Source organism: Panthera leo, chromosome B4, assembly GCF_018350215.1.
Source record: "Panthera leo isolate Ple1 chromosome B4, P.leo_Ple1_pat1.1, whole genome shotgun sequence".
Taxonomy (NCBI): domain Eukaryota; kingdom Metazoa; phylum Chordata; class Mammalia; order Carnivora; family Felidae; genus Panthera; species Panthera leo.
The window spans coordinates 10,817,807-10,842,361 of record NC_056685.1 but is presented as its reverse complement, the minus strand read 5'-3'; the positions used below and the strand labels follow the sequence as shown (position 1 = coordinate 10,842,361).

At 35.3% G+C, this 24,555-nt stretch overlaps 1 protein-coding gene across 2 annotated transcripts in view; it reads left to right on the top strand.

Annotated features, from left to right (window-relative positions):
• Window positions 1–24,555, top strand: part of UPF2 (UPF2 regulator of nonsense mediated mRNA decay) — a 110,308-nt gene that overhangs the window by 52,862 nt on the left and 32,891 nt on the right. For both annotated transcript variants that reach the window (XM_042944864.1, XM_042944866.1), the window contains exons 9-14: window positions 6,851–6,959; window positions 14,694–14,807; window positions 17,308–17,424; window positions 18,508–18,693; window positions 22,320–22,523; window positions 23,559–23,834. In XM_042944864.1, the coding sequence (XP_042800798.1) occupies window positions 6,851–6,959; window positions 14,694–14,807; window positions 17,308–17,424; window positions 18,508–18,693; window positions 22,320–22,523; window positions 23,559–23,834 (1,006 nt within the window). The remainder of the gene's footprint in view (window positions 1–6,850; window positions 6,960–14,693; window positions 14,808–17,307; window positions 17,425–18,507; window positions 18,694–22,319; window positions 22,524–23,558; window positions 23,835–24,555) is intronic.

Genomic DNA, 24,555 nt, shown 5'->3' with positions numbered 1-24,555 from the left:
ATAGGTTGCCCCCACTATCCGAAAGTAGACCGTTCCTGTAAAACCTTTTTTAAGCCAAAATGGTGTAAAGTAAAGCAGTAAGTACCATAAATTCATATGGAAAAGTTTTTTAATGTACCCAGACCCAAAGAAAATCCTGTCTTAGGCTTTTGTGATACCCTGGGACACATCGTGGTAACAGAATCCAGAATCCGTCTGGGTGAGGCACAGTTCACACGGTTCAGAGCTGTGGCGATCTGATGCAGGGTTCCTGGGGATGGAGCTTGGCTGGGCCACTCTTGCTGCCCCCGGTCCATGCTGCCTCTGTAAGTGTTTGCTGCAAAACCAGCACTGAATGCTATATTTGCTTTTCAACTTTTTTCATAAAAGTGTGAACTCCTCTTCAGATTTCTTCCAGTTAGCAAAAGAGGTGCAAATGTAGGTCTTAAGGAAAAGCAAACATGAACTTTTGAAAGGCATGGGGTCCCTATGCTAGAGAATTTGACTGTCTTAACCTAGTCTGTATAGTTAGGTTTAGGAGCACGTGACTAGATAAATCTTAAGGTTCTTTATAGTTCTTTTCCTTAAAAAAAAAGGGTTTTTTAGATAATAATTCACATACTGTACAATTCACTTATTTGAAGTATACAATTCATCATTCTGAATATATGTAGCCATCACTATGATCATATTTTAAACGTTTTGTCTCCACCCATTAGTATGGATGGATCTCCTATCCATTAGTAATCAATCCCATAATTTCTCTGCCCACCCTATCCCCTGACAAAGAAACCACTAGCCTACTTTTAGTCGCTTTGGATTTGCCTGTTCTGAGTATTTCATGTAAATGAAATCATGCAATATATGCCTTTTGTATCTAGCTTCTTTCACTCAGTATAATGTTTTCAAGATTCATCCATGTTGTGGCATGTATTTGAATTTCCTCCTTTTTACAGCTGAATAATGGTCCATTGTGTAGATGCACCATATTTTGTTTGCCCATTTATCAGTTGGCGGACACTTGGATTGTTTCTTTTATCTACTTGGAATGATGCTGATGTGATTACTTCTGTGGATATGTCTTCATTTTTCTTGGGTATATATCTAGGAGTGAAATTGCTGTGTCCTGTAATAACTCTAACATTTGCAATAATTGCCAAACTTTTTCGGAATGGCTACACTATTTTACATTCTCATCGGCAATGTATGAGGGTTCCAATTTCTCCACATCCTTACCAACACTTGTTATTGTCCCTTTTCTGCTTATAGCCATCATAGTGGGTGAGAAGTGGTATCTCACTGTGATTTCGATTTGCATTTTCCTAATGGCTGCGGATTTTAAGCATCTTTTCATGTGCTTATTGGCTTTTTGTATGTCTTTTTTGGAGAAAATTCTGTTAAATCTTTTGTCCTCTTTTCAATTGTTATTTTTAATTAATGAGTTTTAAGAGTTCTTTACATGTTCTTTATTCGTGTGTGCCTTATCAAATATAATTTGCAAATATTTTCTCCTGTTCCTTGAGTTATCTTTTCACTTTCTTGGTATCATTTGCAGTACAGACATTTTAAAATTTGATGTCCCATCTGTTCAGTTTTGTTTTTCGTCTGTACAGTTCTTAAAGGTTTGAGCTAAAACGTTTTAACTTTTAGTGTATTCTTCCTTCAGTAAATAAATAGTTGGCTAAAAAAATCTTACAGCCTGGGATTTTATTTCTGTTGAAGGACTCCACAGAAATGAAACCTATTAGAAATTCTCTTAGGTATTTCATATTATTTTATAGTTAATTTGTAATATAACACATATAATTGAAGTTGCACAGAAAGTGTTCATACCTTAAGTATATACATGTGTCCACCACCTAGCTAGAGATCAAACCTAGCACCTCAGAAGGCCCCTCACCTAACCTAACTTTTGGAATGTAAAGTCAGAATCAGGGAAAACACGTAGGAATGTCTTAGTTCCTGTTCTGGTATAGACAAATCTGGTATTGGTTTTAATGACTTTGTAGCCAGATAGATTGCCAAGTTTTTAAAGATGAATGATCAGATTAATATAAGCAAAGTGTTGAGAGAATGAAATGCTTCTCTTGATTCTTGAACAGCTTTTCCTTAGTCTTTTGAAGCGTATTAGCGTGTTCTACCACTTGATGGCACTATTGCCCTGGGAGCGTCAACATTGCTGGAAAAATCTCTTAGAACATTTGGTTGTTGATTTTAGAGTAAATGACTCCAGTCTTTTATTACGTTTCATCCTTTTTGAATCATCATCTGCTTCATTGTTTCAATGGAGAAAATCCTTTGTATTCTTTAATCGAATGGTAGGAGTGTTCTTTCACGTTGGTTCTTTTCCTAGGCATTTTTGAACAAGGTAAAATTAATAGCTTCCACCAGTTAAATTCTTTAGATTTTAAGGAGGGGAAAAACCTGGACATTTCTTTTAGAAAGCTGATTGATTACAAGAAAAAAACCTTTAAGAATTTCTTACCCTTGAGTAACAAAAGTGTGTGTGTTTCTGCATTCTTGTTACTTGTAGTTAATGACTGGATGTTTACTAACGTGATCATTAACTGCTAGTGAGGTACTTAAATGACCTTGAAAATCTAAGCAAGGTTTTATTGTTTAAGAAAAAAAATTGTTTTTAAAATGGTTCACTCATTAACTGTTGGTAAAAAATAGTCATCATTCTCTTAGAAGATGAACATTCAGTTTTCAAAGGAAGAATTTATTTTCTAATTGACTTTCAGAAAAGTCTAAAATAACATATATAGCTAGCTTAAATTTTAACACAGAAATTTGCTCTTTAGGTTGATTAAAATGTTTTATTTTGTGTGTAATACCTTTAATGATTGATATAGCATTTGGCACTCCATTCCCTTGCAGGCCTGCATGCATAGAGGAGTAGAAACAACAGAAAAACACACTTAAGCAGAACTAACATTCAGGAAATATATAATTTATTACCTTATTTACAACATAAAGGATTTTATTTTGTGAAGTAATGAATGGTCAGAGTTTGAAGATTTAAATAGGGCAAGGTGATATTTACTATCAGCTATCCCTTTAATTGTTAAAGGTATAATGGAAAAAGAGGAGTCTTAGAAACTTGTTGGTTTGAGAAAGATTTGGTGGGCTTTTTCGGAGTAGTGGGTTCCTGAGAAAATGGAATATCTAACTTTACTTTCACGTGGCCAGTCCCCACAGAACAAAAACCAGGGTTACTAACTACCTGGAAAGACATACAAGAGTTAACATCTTCCAGGGAATTCTTAAACTATTTAAAAAAAAATTTTTTTTTAACTTTTATTTATTTTTGAGACAGAGAGAGACAGAGCATGAACAGGGGAGGGGCAGAGAGAGAGGGAGACACAGAATCTGAAACGGGCTCCAGGCTCTGAGCTGTCAGCACAGAGCCCGACGCGGGGCTCGAACTCACGGACCGTGAGATCGTGACCTGAACCGAAGTCGGATGCTTAACCGACTGAGCCACCCAGGCGCCCCTTAAACTATTTTTTAAATCACGGTGGAAGCTGAAAGCACTTAGCTGTGTTATTAGTTCACTAATGTGGCCCTCAATAGGTAGCACAGACTGCTTTCCTCTAAAAAGGATACCTATATCTGCCTTTCTTTTGGGACTGGGAAAAAGGTTTGGTATAGATTGGGTTGATTTCCTAGAAGAAGAAAAAAATGAAACAAAGTATAAGTGACTTGTCCAGGAAAAGAAGGAAAAGGAAATGACATAGGTTGGTTAACACTTTTGATGCTAAGTGAGTATAATCTCAGATTGTGTTGAAAAATACACTGAGAAAGACAAGATTAAAATTAAAAATTAATTTTAAAAACTCAAGAGCTGGTTCTTAATTTCCAAATGGAGAAGCATTTAGAAAATAATAAGGAAAAAGAACATTTATTTTTTATTTTTCAAAAAAATTTTAAATGTTTAGTTATTTTTGAGAGAGAGTGTTCACATGCGGTCTCACAAGAGAGGAGCAGAGAGAGAGGGAGACAGAATCCAAAGTAGGCTCCAGGCTCTGAGCTGTCAGCACAGAACCTGACATGGGGCTCAAACTCACAAACCACGAGATCATGACCTCTGCCAAAGTTAACACACTTAACTGACTGAGCCATCCAGGTGCCCCAAGAAGAACATTTTAAAAGTTTAAGAAAGGAGCCAGATGATAAGCTAAAAATATTTTTTAAAACACTTGAAAATCTCAGTGAAACAGAATTTTTTAAAATTTCCAAACTATTTTAACATAAAATAGACCAGTGGCATTATCAGTTAATTTCATCTTAAATAATCCAAGGCCAAATAGCTTTATTGAGTTCTTTCGATCTTTTATGGAACAAGTAATTTCTCTGCTGTCTTGGTTATAGAAAAGCAAACTTGCCATTTCATAGTATAAATGGACAGAATCTGACTGCCTACTCAATCTCACTTTTGAATGTCGATATAAAAATTCTAAGCAAAACACTAGCAAATCATATTTAATAGTATATTTTTAAAAATCCAGTAAGATCAAAGGGAATTGGTTTTAGGAATAAAAAGATACCTTTATTTTTTAGTGTTTTTATTTATTTTTGAGACAGCGTGCAAACCAGGGAGGGGCAGAGAGAAGGGGCCAGAGGATCTGAGGCAGGCTCTGAACTGACAGCAGAGAGGCCGACGCAGGGCTCAAATTCATGAACCATGAGATCATGACCTGAGCCGTAGGTCAGATGCTTAACTGACTGAGCTGCCCAAGCACCACTAGAAAGATACTTTATGTAGGAAACATAGATATAACATAGGAAAAATAAGAAACTGTATGGTTATCCTTTTAATTGCATAAATGATATTTGATAGTTTAGCTTTGATACAATGTAAAATTTGAAGTTAATATTATTTTTATAAAAGTATCAGATGATACTTCCTCACTATGGTGAAGAATATTTTCGACTGGGGGTGCCTGGGTGGCTCAGTCGGTTGAGCATCTGACTTTGGCTCAGGTCATGATCTCACAGTTTGTGGGTTCGAGCCCTGCGTCAGGCTCTGTGCTGACAGCTCAGAGCCTGAAGCCTGCTTTGGATTCTGGGTCTCCCTCTCTCTCTGCCCTTCTCCCCGCTTAACCCACTGAACCACCCAGGCGCCCCGAATGGATTGAACTTTTTATTCTTTCAGTAAAGAAGAATACGATGCCTTTAACAAAATTTATTGACACACTAGTACAAAGCCACTATTTTCTTGATTTTTCTCAACATCTGTTACCTTATTTCTGAAATGGTGATCAGAATATCCACTTCGTAAAATGTTTATTAGTATCAACAAGTTAAATAGTGTATATGAGATGCCTAGGATAGAGCCTAGCATGTAAGAACTAAGTAAGTGACTATTTGTAAAATAAATTACAATGGTTAAGGAAGAATGCAAAGTTTTTCAGGCTCTTAGGTTTGAATTTGAGCACTTTTCTCCCCTTTCGAATTTACCTCCATTCTCCCTTTCCTTGCTATATCTCCTCTTCCAGCTGAGGCTTAATCTGTCCATGTTGGGAGTTTTCCAGATCTAATCCTAAGCATTGCATGGTGTGCAGACTTTTCTCTCATGATCAAATCATTTTCTCATATTCTGTAGTGATGTATTTAGGGATAACTAAGGCCTGTAGGATTGTTTGTTTCTGTCCTCAATGGCTTTGGGCTGTTGTAGTCTTTTGAGCTCTTGGCTTGAATTTGTATAGTTTTTATTTTTATTTTTTTATGTTTAGTTGTGTGAGAGAGAGAGAGAGAGAGAGAGAGAGAGAGAGAGAGAGAGAGGGGGAGAGAGAGGGAGAGTGGGGAAGGGGCAGAGAGAGAGGGAGACACAGAATCTGAAGGCTCCAGACTCTGAGCTGTCGGCACAGAACCCGACTCGGGCCTTGAACCCACAAACCATGAAATCATGACCTGAACCGAAGTCTGACGCTCAACCAAGTGAGCCACCCAGGCGCCCTGAATTTATAGTTTTTAAACTTCCTTCCTTACTGTCAGCTCCACATTACTTTGTATTGTCAGTACAGCTGCTTTTGTGAGTTCCTCACTGCTTCTCACCTATAGCATATGATCTGTCCAGTGTTGCATCATTGGGTAATCGAGTTTTATAAAATAATGTCTGTGGAAGGAAGTGAAAATAAATTTTAGCTTGTATGTTCATTCTGATTAGTAGTGGCTGCTTCGAGTGCTGTGTTAATAAGCAGGATTCTGGAGCTGCATTGAAGTTTTATGAGAAAGTGCTCTAATAATGAAAGGGGGTGGCAGTGTGAATGACCACATATTTGTCATTTATTGTCTAGAGTAAGAGGAGATAGACACTGTGGGAGAATCTGAGTAGGTTCTGTAATGAGGAAGGTACAGAAGTTAGTGTGTGGTTTTGTGGTAATCTTTTGCCTTCTTAGATACCTTCTTAGTTATCAGTTACTGTTTCACTTTAGACATTAAAGTTTCCAAGTAACTTATCCATGGATAAATGAAGGAGATAGTTTTAAAAGGATTCTGTTTTGCACTATTTGAGTTACCTTTAGGGTTGTTTACTTAGTAATTACATGGTTAGAAATTTAGGCCATGTCAAAACTTGGTGTTCTCTCTGCTTGGTATTTCATATTTTACCAAAATTGTATACTTAGTGAAATTGCAGATGTGTGATAAATGCATGGAATAGAAAATATCGGGTTATTAGTAAGCTTTCACAAAGCAAATTGAATTTCCATATGCTTCATTATGATGGCAATAATAGGCAAGTCTGTGTGATTACTAGTTTTTATCATCATGTAATGTGTAAATATATCTGAGAAAATTTAAATTTTAAAATGAATTACTTCTGGTATGTCTTTCCTCTTACATATATCACATATAACTTTTGCAGGTTGGATTTGCTACCATTTTATGCAAGATTGGTTGCTACATTGCATCCCTGCATGTCTGATGTAGCAGAGGATCTTTGTTCCATGCTGAGGGGGGATTTCAGATTTCATGTATGTATTTAAGCATTTATTTTGTTTTATATATATATACATATATATATATATATATACCCACACATATATACTTATAAGTTAAGTGAGGATTCTTTAGTTTAAGAATAAGATTATCGTATTGGTAAGCATATTTTTGAAATTTGATAGTGGTATAACAGTTCAGAATGTATGGACTTCTAAGTTTGTAAAATGTAAATTTTCTCAACAAAGCTTGAAATTGGTAAGTGATGTTCCAGTTTGGAGATGAGCTGTTGCTGCTACCTTGTTTCCTACAGGTACTACACTTGTTGGTTTTGTAAAGGAAAAGCCATCCTCTGGGGTCAAGAGAGTCAGCAGGTCTCATTGGTGTTCCCACGAGAAACACAGGATTGGCCCTGTGAGTCAGGGCACAGTGCCTGGAGGACACCTGCTTAGGTGCTGGGAGTCCAGATATCTGGGGCACCCGACATTGCATAATCGCTCTGATCAGTGAATGCTGTTCTGGCCCACTTTTTACTGACTCTTCCCTAAACAGCCTTTACCTTGAATAGTAGTCAGGGACCTGTTTCCAGACAGCTTCTCTCCCTTTCTAGTCCTAGGAGTCTTAACTGCCTGTTAGTGGTTCTCCAGATCCATATTACCCGCTCACCTTGTGCAGGTGCTACAGATACAGCATTGAAAGGAGTAAAATGACGCCTTACGAGTGTCTGAAGGTGCATATTGGTAGACCGAAAAGACATGAAATTCAAGTAGTTATGTTAGCCAATGGAAAAATTGTGTTGACAGAATTTAGCTTTATAGCAGGTTGCTTGGAATGCAAGTAAATGTTTGCTATGCTCACGATGCACTTTATGCACTCATTATACAGAAATTGGTATTGCTGAGCACTCAGAGAACAGAAATAATTCCTGAGATGAGGAATCTCACAACATAGTTGGGAAGATAAGACATAAATACTCACAAAAATAACAGTGAAATAAACATTTAAACTCTAAATATATTTAATATTATAAAGAATGGCATGCTTAATTGCCAAATGAATTGTTCAAGAGTGAGAGCCTTGAGTTCGGAGGAAGGAGAGAATCTCAGTGAGGTGTGGGTTGGCCTCTAGGCTTCTTGCCATAGAAGCCAATTTATATGAGATTTGTGGTTAACGTTTTTCTGGGGCAGTTTTTGCTGAAGTGTGTTTTGAATTTTTATGGATAGTATTAAGCAAGGACAGGATTCTCTGTTTTAAAGGAAGTTTGGAAACACTGACATCAAGAAAGTTAAATGGTTGTGTTTTGTTTTGTTATAAGAATTCCCAAAGCTTTAGTAGGGTAATGTGCAGTGTGAACCTCCTGGAAGGGGTCAAATACGTAGTCAATCAGAGAACACACTTTGGTAAATGCTGCCATTTGAGGGACTGACGTGTCAGAAATTGTGATATTCTTGTTGATTTATTTAATCCCATCATGCAAAACAAGGAACTGTTTTACTGGCAGGCAGTATGACTCTATTATATGAGTTATATGCATATACCCCTCAACTGTATCCAAAATTAAACAACACACAGGTTGCTGGACCAAGCATAATTAGTGCTTTTGGTGAGAAACTTAAAATGAAGTATATTCTATTCATGTATACGTCCCCTCCCATCTTTGATAATTGGGGTGGGAGTTGAGGAATTGGACAGTTTTGTTCCTGATATAATGCTCCATTACAACTCAAAGACTTACCAGAATTCTAGGAGAATGCTGTGGGAACACTGCTCTCAGAGGAGAGAAGAAAAGGTACTTGAGGTCTGCCTCCTCCCCCCACCCCCAAATCTGCAGACTTTGCCAATGACTTATCAGTCTCTCTCTCTCTCTCTCTCTCTCTCTCTCTCTCTCTCTCTCTCTCTGTATATATATATATATATATATATATATATATATATATATACACACACACACACACACACACACACACATCGGTCTGTATATATGCTCAACTTTCCCATCCTTAAATGAAAATAAAAATAGCAACAAGAAAATGTTTTCCAGCCTCACCCCCTATCCTCTTTCACTTTCTTCTTGAGTTTTTTTAGAGTGTACTTGCCTCTTCTGCTTCTTCAAAGGCATTTACCCTTTGTCTTACCATCATAGCAAACCTCGCAGAGACCACCAGCATCATCCTAATCACTTCATGCCAGTTGAAGTCGAAGTCCTCGCAGATTCTGAACTGCTGGACTGTTCTTTTTTTCTGTCATTCTGTCTCCACCACTTGCTAGCATTGTTAACTTTGGTCAAGTTACTTAGGTAGTATATACTGGTATCTTTTTATACTGATATCTTTTTAAATGGGATTGTTGTTATGGATTAAACTAAATGGATATAAAGTTCATCACACAATGCCCAGACATAGATATTATTATAACAATAATTATCCTTTCTCTCCTACCACTCTCTCCTGGCTCTTACGAGTGCTATTCTCAATATCATTTATTGATAGTAAAAATATTTTTTTCTTTTTTCCAACTGAGTTTGTTTGCATTCCCACACTTTACTTCCTTCAACCTCTTTTTTGACAAGAACCCATTTTACCCAGGATTCAGTTGACATCGATTTCTCAGCACCCTCAAATACATATTTCTTGCCAGAACCTCTCTCTTGGTGCTTAGTAAGTTTTCATGCACTTATAGCTAAATACGTCCATTAAAAAAACAAAACAACTCAGTACTTCTTAAAAACATCTTTACCCTTGGGGCGCCTGGGTGGCTCAGTCGGTTGAGCGTCCGACTTCAGCTCAGGTCATGACCTCGCAGTTCATGAGTTCAAGCCCTGCGTCGGGCTCTGTGCTGACAGCTCAGAGCCTGGAGCCTGCTTCTGATTCTGTGTCTCTCTCTCTTTCGAATATAAATAGACATTAAAAAATTTTAAAAAAAAAGTCTTTACCCTTCACTTCCTCATATCAACCTCTATTTTGTCTGTAAATTTGCAGTATTCTTTTTATCATCACTAAGAGAAATACTTCTGCTTTTGTCCCTCGGACATTCAGGAGCCAGCATTCACCAAATTCTGTTGGCACCATCTTCTAAAACACCTCCTCAAATCTAGCATCTCCTCTTCTTAAGCTGAATGATGAGAAGAGCATTTTACCCAGGTTTCCCTGTCTCTGTTTCCTGTCCAGTTTCCAGCACGTTGTCGTAATCTGATCAATGTGCCCGCTTCTTAAGAACCTCACCTAAGGGGTGCCCAAGTGGCAGGGTCTGTTAAGCATCTGACTCTTGGTTTTGGCTCAGGTCATGATCTCACAGTTTGTGGGTGTGAGCCCTAAGTCGGGCTCTGTGCTGACAGCATGGACCCTGCTTAGGATTCTCTCTCTCCCTCTCTGTCTGCCCCTCCTCCGCTCGCATTCTCTCCCTTTCAAATAAACGTTAAAAAAACAAAAACACCTCACCTGAGAAATAAACCTGGTTAACAAAACTATATGAAATCTCATACAGTAGTCAAATTCTAGTTTTAAAACAACAGATCTGCTAATTTGACCAACGGATTAGTAAAGGTAACAGAAATGAGAAACCAGGTATACTTGAGGTCAGGATTTGGAGGAGGAATTTGGTAATATGTTTCAAGATCCTTAGAGGCGTTTATACATTGGACAGTTTTGAGAGTCTGTCCTAAGTAAATAATCTGATATACCCAGAAAAGTTTTATTCACACCATGAATTAGTAGGAAAAAGGAAAATAATCTAAAAGCCCAAGAATGAATTAAGAAAATGGTCATATAATCAAAATGCTGAAATGATATAGAGCCATTGGTAGTAATATTTAGCAAAAAATTTTCATAACAAAGAGAAGGTGCTTCTTTTGGGCAAAAAAAAAAAAAAAAAAAAGAAAAAGCAACAAGCTATAAAATCATAGCATAATAAATTTATGGTTGTGATGTTAAAATGCTTGGAAAGTTAAGAACAGAAAAGGATTACATATCAGTATGTCAGCTGTGGTTGTCTTTGGATAGGGGCAATAGAAAATATTTTTTCCTTTCTAGTTTTCCATGCTTTCCAAATTTTCAACAGAGCCTACTTCTTTAATAATGGAGGTGCAACTGTTGTTTAGATATGAGCATATCAGTCTAACTCATTGACATTTTTAAAATCAGTGGTCTTTCAGCTTTTTAAATCAAGCCTCTTTAGTGGTAAAATAAGTTGACCACATATCCCAATTTGGCATATTTGTATATAAATTATATGTGTTTACGGTTATATCAAATATCTTATGTAAATTTATAAAATAAAAGCAAATTGAAAGGTATGATATATCAGAAACAAATACAAGTTCCAAGATTTTTTCAAACCACACTCTAATAGATCAAGAGTCTTGCCCACCCTACCCTGGATATCAGTGGTCTATACCATAAAATAAACAAAATTTTTGAAGGCAAATTTGCTTGTTTTGTAGACTCAGTGTCTACTTAGTGTTTAGTATATAGTAGATTTTCCAAAAAACTAAAATGGTAAAATGAATAAAGTTTATGTAAAACAAAATGAGCAAATTATAGAGGAAAAAGTGTAGTATCTGTTTGGGTAAAGTTATAAAAGAGCCAGTTTGGGGCAGATGATCTTCCTTGGATAGGCCTTTGAAATCCTTACTTTTTATATGTTGACATATCTGAAAAGTTTTTGTTAATGTTTATGAATTTAGTTATTCAGTTGATCTCAATTTCAGCAGTCATTAATAAATGTAAGGATTTTTGCTAAAGATTGCTTATATAAGTAAAATTGTATAAGAGACATTGAACCAAATATATATATAAAATTTTATGTTGTTTATTCATTTACTTTTGCAGAAGTGTTTTGCTGTGTCTTTTGATCAAAGGAGTCAACAAATGAGACTAGAAAATAATGAATAAGGAGTCAGAATAAGTTAGGCTTTTTTATAAGTTACAGCCTTTTGAAAAGCTTTTATGTTTTTCCTCTGAAAATGAGGGAGTGAGAACTGATTTCTCATACTTAATTTAAAAATTAGATAATTTTGTCACGTTAGTTAGATTGTATCTCCTTAACTTCAATAATATTTAGAATAATTGTGGATGATACACTGTGTTACATGTTTTCAAAGTTATAATGGTCAGTAATACTTAAAATTGTATGATACTCCAGAACAGTTGTTAAGAACTTGTACGTCCAGAATCACCCAAAGAGATTTTCATATATTTCTCAGCCCTACTCCCTCTATAAAGATTCAGCTTTAGCATATCATTTTTGAAATGCTTCCTTGTACATTTTTTGTTTCCATATTTCTTCAACTGTAAAAGAAGCACATGCTCAATGTGGATTATTTAGAAAACATAAAGGGGGAAGCCCCATAATTTCATCACTTTATTTAAAAAAATTTTTTTTAACGTTTATTTATTTTTGAGACAGAGAGAGATAGAGCATGAACGGGGTGGGTCAGAGAGAGAGGAAGACACAGAATCTGAAACAGGCTCCAGGCTCTGAGCTGTCAGCACAGAGCCCGACGCAGGGCTCGAACCCACAAACTGCGAGATGGTGACCTGAGCTGAAGTTGGATGCTTAGCTGACTGAGCCTACCAGGCGCCCCAATTTCATCACTTTAAAACAGACTTATTAATCTTATAGTGTACTTTCTTTACATTTTTTCCTCTGTAGTTGTTTTGTTGAATTTATAGTGTATATACAATTTTCCATTCTTTATTTCTCACTGAGAAGCTTTTTGCAGTCACTTCAAACACCTCTTACGCATCATTTTAAAGATTGTATAATCTGTTGTTCTGTACACTAATTACTTAGAAGTGAATTGAAGTGTAGTTGTCAAGTTACGACCACCACTATTTCCATCATCATCACCCTCCTTATTTTTATCTTTATTTAACCAAGTGAGCTGACAGATTCAGGGAATTTATGTGAGTCACCTTTAAGATTATATACCCCCCAAAATGGCACAAAATGACAACAATGGCTCAGATGTTCTAACTACAGATCATTTGCTCTTTTGTATCACTACAATACATATATAAACATTAAACATTTTCTTTTATTTGTTCACTCAGTGAACATTTATTTAGTGTCCACATATTAGTGATACAAACATACAAAGATGGATAAAACTAATAATAGCTAATATTGACTCTCCCTGGTCTCAGGCACTGTTGTGTGTGCTTTACATCAGTTCACTTAAGACAACTTTTATGAGGTAGGTTACTTTTATTAGTTCCATTTTAAAGATGAGGAGATTGAGGCACAGAGTTTAAGTAACAGCTAGTAAATGATAGAGCTGGGATTTAAACCCAGCAAGTCTGGTGCAGGGTCTATACTCTTAATGTATCCTGGATAATAAGCTTAATCACTATGAGGAGCTTTTCATATGTAGCACTTAACATAACATTTATTTGTGAAAGGATCTTTATGAAAGCTGTGCTCTTTTCTGAATTGCTGAAACAGTAAAGGTTAAAGTTCTATAAGTTGACTTTTATGATTTTATTTTTAATCAGTGCAGTTTTATTGATGCTTTAATAAATACTTGTAGTGAGCTTCTAGTTTGCTCTGAGTTTTTAAATGAGTAAACATAGTTTTGTTTACAAATTATCTTTGAAGAACTAAAAAACCTAAACACCTACCACTGCTTACTATAGACAGTAGGTCCTTAAAATTGAAGATGATAAGCTTAAGTGTTAGCTCTCTGAGTATGTATAAGTTTAGTATTTATAAAATGATTATCATGAATTGTCTGGTGAGGTTGGGCCTTATTTTAAAATGCAGTACATACTAAGGTAGTGGGATTCTCCAGTACTAGTTAGTAGACTGGGATTTTAGTACTGATCTTTCATCAAGTCATTTTGTTATTTTAATTATTAAGCCAGAATTATAACAGCCATGTGGTACAAATAAGATAGGATAGGATAGTAATCTGGAAAAGTAGAAAACACTGAAAAAACTTTTCAAGTCACCACCATATTGAACAATTGCATAAGACAGGAGAGTATTTTGAAAAACTACACTAAACTAGCACAAGGCACCACCATGTTATTGTCACTGTTGCTTGCATAGGTTTCTAGACTGTAAGTTGTTTTCTGATGAAAATGTAATCCATTTACATTTATCTTGCTATGTCTGTTTGCACTGTACTGTTGTAAGAGGGTTTTGTTGTACTGAATACTTCTTGAAATGTGTGCCTAAGTTAGAGGCCTTATATTTGCAAAGGATTTGAATTTTGGTCTACAGTTTTGATGATAGAAAAGAATAGTGATTATATTGGAAATTTTGCTGTAATGAAATTATAATAAAAAATGCAAACTGTAGTTCACAAGTGTAATACATGAAGCTTTAATAATATTTTTGCTTAAGTGAACTCTTGGTACTTATTATTTTTAAGTTAGCATTTCCTAAAATGTGTTCCTTATTAATTTAATGGGATGTTAACTAGTACTTGCTAGTATTTCAAAAGGGAGTTTATATTGCCAAATAAATTTGAGATAAATTGAATTAAGTTAAACAGTCCTCTTTATTTGAGAACCTATTTAAGCCTGATAAAGTGTATTGTTTCCCCAAATTACTTGACCGTGGAACTGTTTGCAAATCATATCCCAGCACTTGTGTTCTGCAGAGCTTATATTGCCTTAAATGAAAGTAAGTTGTGTAGCAAGAAATTTACCCAAATTTATTTAAAATATTTGGAATGAATGCAGACTTAATAAAATAACATTTCTTATCACAAGAGATTTCAAAATGCTAATTCTCTAAGTTAATGTCTCCTTTCTCTTAATTTGTAGGTACGAAAAAAGGACCAGATCAATATTGAAACGAAGAACAAAACTGTTCGTTTTATTGGAGAATTAACTAAATTTAAGATGTTCACAAAAAATGATACACTACATTGTTTAAAGGTTAGTGCTGCATTATTTGTGTTCTTTTAAAAAAATTTTTAATTTTTTTTTTGCTTTTTATTTATTTTTGAGAGAGAGAGAGAGAAAGCGAAAGCACGGGAGGGACAGAGAAAGAGAGAGAGACAGACACAGAATCCAATGACAGGCTCCAGGCTCTGAGCTACCTGTCAGCACAGAGCCCAACACGGGGCTCGAACCCATGAACCGTAAGATCATGACCTGAGCTGAAGTTGGACGCTTAACCAACTGAGCCACCCAGATGCCCCTTGAGTTGTTTTTAATAGACAAATTTAAAGTTTTGGTTATAAATGCTGGAAAAAATGAATTAAGTAAGGAATATTTGTTTAATCTAAAGGAAGATAGGAGTGAAAGGGAATATTAAACAGATGAACAGAGTAGAAAACAAATAATATGCTAGAGATGCAGCTATCACAGTAATCACATGAAATGTAAAAGGACAAACTACATGAAGTAAAAGCCTGAAGAATATAAGGCTTGATTAAAACAACACTGTAGGCTGCCTATAAGAAACATACCCTTAAATACGAAGACCATAAAGGCTAAAGTAAAAAGATGGGAGAAATATACCAGGGAAGCATTAATTAAAAGTCACCTGGTTTCATTATTATCAGGCAATTAAGGCACGAAGCATTTGTTAGAAATAAAGAAGGATAGTTCAGAATGATGAAGAGGTAGTTTTAATAGGAAGGTATTACCTTACTGAATCATTATGAATCCAGTAAGGTAGCTTCAGAATATATAAAGCAAAAATCAAGGAAAGGAGACATAAACAAATTCACAAACGTAAAGGGTTGGAAACACCTTTCACTAGCTGAAAGAAGCAGCAGACCAAATCAGTACATATACACAGATTTGAATAACACAACAACCTGGATCTAACTGACACTCTACCCAACAGCATCAGAATTTACAATCTCTTATGATATACATGGATCATTTACCATAATTAACCATCAAAATAAAATCTCAGCACATTAGGGGTGCCTGGGTGGCTCAGTCGGTTAAGCATCCGACTTTGGCTCAGGTCATGACCCTACAGTTCGTGAGTTTGAGCCCCGCGTTGGGCTCTGTGCCGACAACTCGGAGCCTGCTTCAGATTATATGTCTCCCTCTCCTCTGCTCGCTCGCTCTTTGTCTCTCAAATGAAATTAAAAACAAAAAAAAGAATCCCAGCAAATTCGAAAAGACTGAAATTATTCAGATTATGTTTTCTGTCCACAATGGAATTAAGCAAGAAATTAGTTAATAAGTAGTTATATGTGGTAAAGCTGATACAGTATAGATGGAATAATTCTACATTTGGAATTGATTATTATTAACAACAACAAATTTTGTATCAAATTGATTTCCTAGGGATATTATTAGGTAGTTTACACAAAGTGGGTCTCATGGATTCAAGTACATTTGGAAAACCCTGAGTTAAACAAATTTGCCCAATTACTTGACTGCTTGATTTCTTAACAGTGTTTAAAATACTAATAGTCATTGTAAATATTCAAGGGGTTAAGTTTCGTAAACCTACTTGGAGCATCTCAGGTGACTACAAAGTACATTTAGAGAAACTCTGGATAACATTTTAAGAGGGATTGTTAAAGATTTCTCAGTGCTGTAGTTGAAGGGAGTCATACCATGGAACAATTTAAACATTAGTATATTGCTTCATAATAATTATTACAAATACATAAGAAGGATATACATTTTTTTGACACAAATTCCATTTCTATAAGTTTTAAGGTTATTGCACAGATTTATCTACAAGGATATTAAGTATTGTTAAGTATTGTTAAATATTAACAAGTAATGTTAAGTACACAATTGTTTAAATAAGAAATTGTAAACAGTTTTAATATTCAATAAATAAGAATCATTGGAGTTTTATTGTAGTTCATATTATACAGAAATATGTCCCTTTTAAATCATGCCATGCAAGGGTAAATAAGGACACAGCCAAAATAGTTATATTATCTAAAAAACACCAAGTTATTAAATGATGTGGTATATTTGAATGTGTTTTGGTTTAGAAAATATGCATAGAAAAAGATTGGTAGGATAAATACTTAAATGCTATGGTAATGTGTTATGTTTGTAAATTTCATACAATGAGCCTGTTGTAGTCAGAATTTTACAAGTAAATATCATATAAACCAAAACAAAAAAGCCATTTAGAAAATGTTAGCTGTGTATGGTGCAGATATTTAAATACATAGCATCTGATAATCAGTATAGAAAGGGCTTTAATATTAGTTTTTCATGTATTTATCTGAAAGGAAAGGCATTAAATGTATTGAAGATTTTAGATTAAATTTTTGTGGCTGAACACAAGATACTTAGCAATGACTCTTGTTAAGCTAACGTAGACTAGCTTTTGTTTTTCACACTGATATTTTTAAGATTGTTACACACAGTAGATCTGTATGTTCTTTCTCTAATAGGACTGAAGTATTGTCTTTGTGTTCTCTCATCATCATTATTATTACAGATGCTTCTATCAGACTTTTCCCATCACCACATTGAAATGGCATGTACTCTACTGGAAACATGTGGAAGATTTCTTTTCAGATCTCCAGAATCACACCTGAGGACCAGTGTACTTTTGGTAAGGGCTTGAGGATCCTGGCAAGAGCTTGAGGTTCTTGATTTACTTCAGGGGTTAGAAATATTATATTGACCAGTACCTATGATCGATCTTGCTCTGCAGCATAAGCTAGAACCTCCCATATTTATGTGCTGCGCAGCCAGTCCAGGAGAGTTGCAAGAATTTTTCCCACTTGGGCGCCAGTGAGTTCACACTGTTGTAAAGGAGGATTAAGTTCAACCCCAAATAACTTTTGATAAATGATTCAAATGAGCCAAGTACTCTTAATACTATTATATTAGAATCATTGTTATGGATGTTCTTGGATATTCAAAGAAGCCATTGTTAAGTGCCATGAGCATATAAATTATAAGCTTAAACATATAAAATTGAAATTTTAAATTAAAAACAACTTTAAAAGTTAACTTGGGGTAGAAGTTATTTCTTAAGCTAATTAGAATACTGAAATGGCCATCAAGTTTCTTGATCAGTTAAATTGTTATGCTTACTGATAATACCCATGCATTCCCTTGCAGTCTTGGGACCTTTCCAAGTGTGGTGGAGGGAGTATTGGTGTTAGTGTTAAAGGGAGCTCAGGTTTAGGAATCGCCGGGCATGTACTGTCATTATTTCAGTGTTGCTGTTACAAAAGTCTGGATTGTGTCATTTTTTTTAGATGTTATTTTTTTAAAAATCTAGTTGTGAGCCTAAACATTCTCTGGCAATGCTATTTAAAATGAAGAAACACAAGAATTTATTTCTTTAAAAATTTTTTTAAAAATATTTATTTATTTATTTATTTATTTTTGTTTTTTTTGTTTTTTGAGAGAGAGAGAGAGAGAGAGAGCGAGTCGGGGAGGAGCAGAGAGAGGGAGACACAGAATCTGAAGCAGGCTCCAGGCTCTGAGCTTTCAGCACAGAGCCCAACATGGGGGTTGAACTCATGAACTGGGAGATCATTACCTGAGCTGAAGTCCGACGCTCAACCAAAGGAGCCACCCAGGCACCCCTAATGTTTATTTCTGACAGCGAGACAGAGAAGTTTTGTTGGGAATAAGTATTAGAATGAAAGTATTTTGACTAACTTAGACTTTTTTATTATAGGAACAAATGATGAGAAAGAAGCAAGCAATGCATCTTGATGCAAGATACGTTACAATGGTGGAGAATGCATATTACTACTGCAACCCACCTCCAGCTGAAAAAACAGTGAAAAAGAAACGTCCTCCTCTCCAGGAATATGTCCGGAAACTTTTATACAAGGATCTCTCCAAGGTTACCACTGAGAAGGTAAATCTCATCGAAATTATAAAGTAATAGTAAATTTGAGATTTGTGGGAGTGTTAAGGTTGTGTAATATTCGGGGGCGCCTAGGTGGCTCAGTTGGTTAATCATCCGACTTCAGCACGGGTCATGATTGCTCCGTTCAGAGTTCGAGCCCCACGTCAGGCTCTGTGCTGACAGCCCAGGGCCTAGAGCCTGCTTCTGATTCTCTTTCTCTCTCTGCCCCTCCCCTGCTCGTGCTGTCTCTGTCTCTCTCAAAAAGAAACTTAAAAAAAAAAGATTATATAATATTCAAATTTATTCTTCTTCCTCCTAATGATAGTAGTATTAAGAGCAGTGCACTTTCCTTCTATCCATTGCACTAAATTATTTTAGGTCAGGAACATATATTTCAGCTTCCTTAGGTCAGTTTGTTTTATAAATTGCTTCAGTGTTTGACAAAGTATGCATAAGAAATTGAATCAGAGCTGTTAAATTTCAGCACTGAAGTTTAGGAGAGGTAAGATTAGATTCCAAGTTTAATTATGGTTGATTCTATACAAAAGTTCCTAAAATGGAATTCATATGATGATACTTAATATATAGGACTTATGTTTTGTTTTCTTTTATGATTCTTACTCTGAAGTAGCAATTCTTTCCATTTTAATTTTGCTGTTGTTTATGTTTGTAATTACTGCTTTGTCTCTCATATTCTATAATCAGTTTGACTAAATATTTTCCTTCAGTATAAAGGATTATAACTTTGAGTGGGCTTTCGGAGGTCCATGGCCTTCTGAAATTTCATAATTTTGAATGTCTAGGGCTGTTTATATTTTTCTAGAGGGAATGTTTATAGTCTTCCTTAGATTCTTAGCAGGGATCAATTTCCAGAAAAGGTTAAGAACTACTAACCTATTTTCTTTTTCTTTCTTTCTTTCTTTCTTTCTTTCTTTCTTTCTTTCTTTCTTAATTTTATTTTTTTAATTTACATCCAAATTAGCATATAGTGCAACAGTGATTTCAGGAGTAGATTCCCTAATGCCCCTTACCCATTTAGCCCTTCCCCCCACCCACAACCCCTCCAGTAACCCTCTGTTTGTTCTCTGTATTTAAGAGTCTCTTATGTTTTGTTCTCCTCCCTGTTTTTGTATTATTTTTGCTTCCCTTCCCTTAAGTTCATCTGTTCTGTGTCTTAAAGTTCTCATGTGAGTGAAGTCATGTGATATTTGTCTTTCTCTAATTTCGCTTAGCATAATACCCTCTACTTCCATCCATGTTGTTGCAAATGGCAAAGTTTCGTTCTTTTTGATTGCCGAGTAATACTCCATTGTATATATGTACCACATCTTTTTTATCCAGTCATCCATCGATGGACATTTGGACTCTTTCCATACTTTGGCTATTGTTGATAGTGCTGCTATAAACATTGGGGTGTATGTGTCCCTTCAAAACAGCACATCTATATCCCTTGGATAAATACCTAGTAGTGCAATTGCTGGGTCGTAGGGTGGGTCTATTTTTTAATTTTTTGAGGAACCTCCATACTGTTTTCCAGAGTGGCTGCACCAGCTTGCATTCCCACCAGCAGTGCAAAAGAGATCCTCTTTCTCTGCATCCTCGCCAACCTCTGTTGTTGACTGAGTTGTTAATGTGAGCCATTCTGACAGGTATAAAGTGGTATCTCATTGTGGTTTTGATTTGTATTTCCCTGATGATGAGTGATGTGGAGCATTTTTTCATGTGTCGGTTGGCCATCTGGAGGTCTTCTTTGGAGAAGTGTCTCTTCATGTCTTGCCCATTTTTTCACTGGATTATTTGTTTTTTGGGTATTGAGCTTGATAAGGTCTTTATAAATTTTGGATACTAATCCTTTATCTGATACATCGTTTGCCAAATATCTTCTCCCATTCCGTCAGTTGCCTTTTAGTTTTGCTGATTGTTTCCTTCGCTGTGCAGAAGCTTTTTGTTGATGAGGTCCCAGTAGTTCATTTTTGCTTTTGTTTCCCTTGCCTCTGGAGACGTGTTGAGTAAGAAGTTGCTGTGGCCAAGATCCAAGAGGTTTTTGCCTGCTTTCTCCTCAAGGATTTTGATGGCTTCCTGTCTTACATTTAGGTCTTTCTTCCAATTTTGAGTTTATTTTTGTGTATGGTGTAAGAAAGTGGTCCAGGTTCATTCTTCTGCATGTCGCTGTCCAGTTTTCCCAGCACCACTTGCTGAAGAGACTGTCTTTATTCCATTGGATATTCTTTCCTGCTTCGTCAAAGATTAGTTGATCATACGTTTGTGGGTCCATATCTGGGTTCTCTATTCTGTTCCATTGATCTGAGTGTCTGGTCTTCTGCCAGTATCATACTGTCTTGATGATTACAGCTGTGTAGTATAGCTTGAAGTCTGGGATTGTGATGCCTCCTGCTTTGGTTTTCTTTTTCAGGATTGCTTTGGCTATTCAGGGTCTTTTCTGGTTCCATACAAATTTTAGGATTATTTGTTCCAGCTCTGTGAACTAACCTATTTTCTTGATTATTGCAGTTGCCTTGTTAAAAACTTCACATTTAAGTAAGATATGATTGAAGAGAACATTTCAAGGTTAACTCTACAAGTGTGGAACTTTTTTGTTTTTAGGAAAAAAATGTAAAACAAGTTAACTTCTGAACAGAGTAAACCTGGGGGAGAAAAGGCGTACAGTAATACTCATGTTATATATGCGACTTTGGAAATTGGACTCAGCTTTCAGAGAGTCAGAGACAGTACTTGTTTCAAACAATAAGCAATTTGAAAGCTGTTTTAGAATTGGCTAAAAGTTTAAAAAATATAGATTGCTTTTACAGTTGATAGCATTAACAGTTCCACTGAAGCTGATTAGAGAACATACTAAGTGCTTGAAAGATGGATTGTGGCTGTAGAGTAGAGATGGAAGGAGTGCTTTGCAATCTGCCAGCAGTATCCTTTTTTTTTTTTTTTTTTTTTTTTTAGAATAAAAATGGAAAGAACTTGATTATGGGTAGAGCTCTGCTCATCTCATTACCAGTAGAGCTTTTGAAATAGTAATGGCTAACTTTTATGCGGTACTTATAATGAGCCAGACACTTCCCTGGGTATCTCACATGTTTTAATTTGTCTAATCTTTACAACAAACTATGAAATAAGTGCTGTTATTATCCCCCCTTTTGCACATGTGGAAATAGAATGCTGTGTAATGTCAGCCTTGATTTTGTACCCTCCAGTTTAAGTAGTCTTTTAACCAATTGACCTTGGGTTTAATTTACTGGAAATTTTTGATTCATAACAAGTATCAGAGATTATTAACATTAATTATATCAAAAGAAAATATTATTTTTGGTAAACCTTTATTTTTTTTTAGTGATCTGATTTTAGGAGTGTATGTTATTAGCTTGTATGAAGATCTGGGAACTCTATGAAATTTAGAGACTTTATGTGAATAAATTTAGTGACAAATGTGAGTAAATTTTGCCAATAATTAGAAAAAAATCTCACTTTTCCTATGTCTAAAGTCAAGTGGCTGGTAGAGGATCTCTAAAGTATTTTTCATTTCGAAAATTGTATGACTGCACAGTCAAAATAACTATATTACTGGGTATATGGGAATATTATGTGCTTATGTTAGTAATTGAAACAAAATTCTCTTTATGTAGGTTTTGAGACAGATGCGAAAGTTGCCCTGGCAGGACCAAGAAGTGAAAGACTATGTTATTTGTTGTATGATAAACATCTGGAACGTGAAATATAATAGTATTCATTGTGTAGCCAACCTCTTAGCAGGACTGGTACTCTACCAAGAAGATGTTGGAATCCATGTTGTGGATGGAGTTTTAGAAGATATTCGATTAGGAATGGAGGTACTGAGTACTTTCTTTAAAGGCATCAAATTGGAGTTTGTGGAGAATTTAAACAGCTTTTAAATTTGATTATTGAAAAATAATAATTTGGAAACCTTCCTTTCCTTTCCCGTTATGATGTCAATTTACTATTACTTCTTCAGAGTTAGTGTTTTCTTCAAAAACCCTTTTGTCTCAGATTTCCTGGTCTTGCAGGCTAATGCTGGAGAGTTTTTTGCCTCTTTCTCAAGTTCAGTCAGGCTTTTGAAAGATTGTAGTTTTTTTATTATTTCTGGGGCACAGTTAGGACTCAAGTGATAGGTGTTTCTAAATCTCTTAATTAGGAGACTTGGTAATCATTCAATAATAATTTCTGTAAACCGTTTTCTGTAAAGAATTTCTGTATGTATATAATTCATGAATTACAGAAAAATTAAGTTTTGGGGGCTTATAGGGAGAATTACATTTTAACTGTTTTGTCAACTCATTTAATGATAGCTTAATACTGAGTTTAGTATTTAACTTGTTCTTTTTGTAAGACATTTTATTTTTTTTTTTTTATTTTTTTTTTTTTATAAGACACTCTTAACACAGGGAGAGATTTATTTTTTTATTTTTTATTTTTTTTTTTTAAATTTTTTTTTTTTAATGTTTATTTATTTTTGAGACAGAGAGAGACAGAGCATGAACAGGAGAGGGGCAGAGAGAGAGGGAGACACAGAATCGGAAACAGGCTCCAGGCTCTGAGCTGTCAGCACAGAGCCTGACGCGGGGCTCGAACTCACGGACCGCGAGATCGTGACCTGAGCCGAAGTCGGCCGCTTAACCGACTGAGCCACCCAGGCGCCCCTGTAAGACATTTTAAACATAGTCATTTCTTAGAGAAAGAATACCCAGTGATGATCACTTTATTTAGAAAAGAAGGAAAGAACCCATTATTTTTTCTGTTTAGTATTCTTTCAGTAATTGATATTATCAAGTGACAGAGGAGAATTTTACCTCTTTTCAAACACATTACTATTCTTTAATGGAAATCTGTGTTTGTTTTTCCTTTAGGTTAATCAGCCTAAATTTAACCAGAGACGTATCAGCAGCGCCAAGTTCTTAGGGGAACTTTATAATTATCGAATGGTGGAATCAGCTGTTATTTTTAGAACTCTTTATTCTTTTACTTCATTTGGTGTTAACCCGGATGGCTCTCCAAGTTCACTAGACCCCCCTGAGCACCTTTTCAGAATTAGGCTAGTGTGCACTATTTTGGATACCTGTGGCCAGTACTTTGACAGAGGTTCTAGTAAACGAAAACTTGATTGCTTCCTTGTATACTTTCAGGTATGTAAACTGAAATACACAGTTTCGCATTTAATGCTTTACTGCGGTTACAAAAATACCAGAGAAGAGATGCTATAGCATTCACATATCACATGTGAGATGTGCTCATCATTTGATTTACTCCTGCTGCAAGGATGTAGAGATTAAAAAATATATGATGAATTCTATTATATAAACATTCTACTTGCATTGTCACTTTTATAATTGACAGTAATTCATCATTAGTTTGGGAATTATTTTGGTATAGTTTATAAATTTGGTAAAGTAATTTATGGATTATGGTATTTGGTGTGGTAATTATGCATTAAATTACTTGTGGTTTTTTTTGTACATCTCATAACATTTTTAACTCCTCTATGTTCTGTTTTTAAATCTAAAATTCTTGTTTCTAAAGGATTTAAGTTTTTTTTTTTTAGAAAAAACTGTCATTTTTGGAAAATATGTTGTTTTCAACACAGGAAAAAATATTTGTTCATTCATGGTAAATTCTTGGGTTGTACTTTTCATATCTTAATTTTAGTTAATTATGTAAATTTATAATTTAGAGTAAATACAGTATAAATAAAATTCAGATACAAATATGGAGACAGTTCTATAACTTCTATGAAGTTGGTGTTCCAAAAGTTAACTTATAGGTTGGTTGTTTGGAACCTACTCTTTCCCATATAATACAGTGTTATAAATACTGATTAGGGTTAGCTGTTCACTATCAAATTCTCCA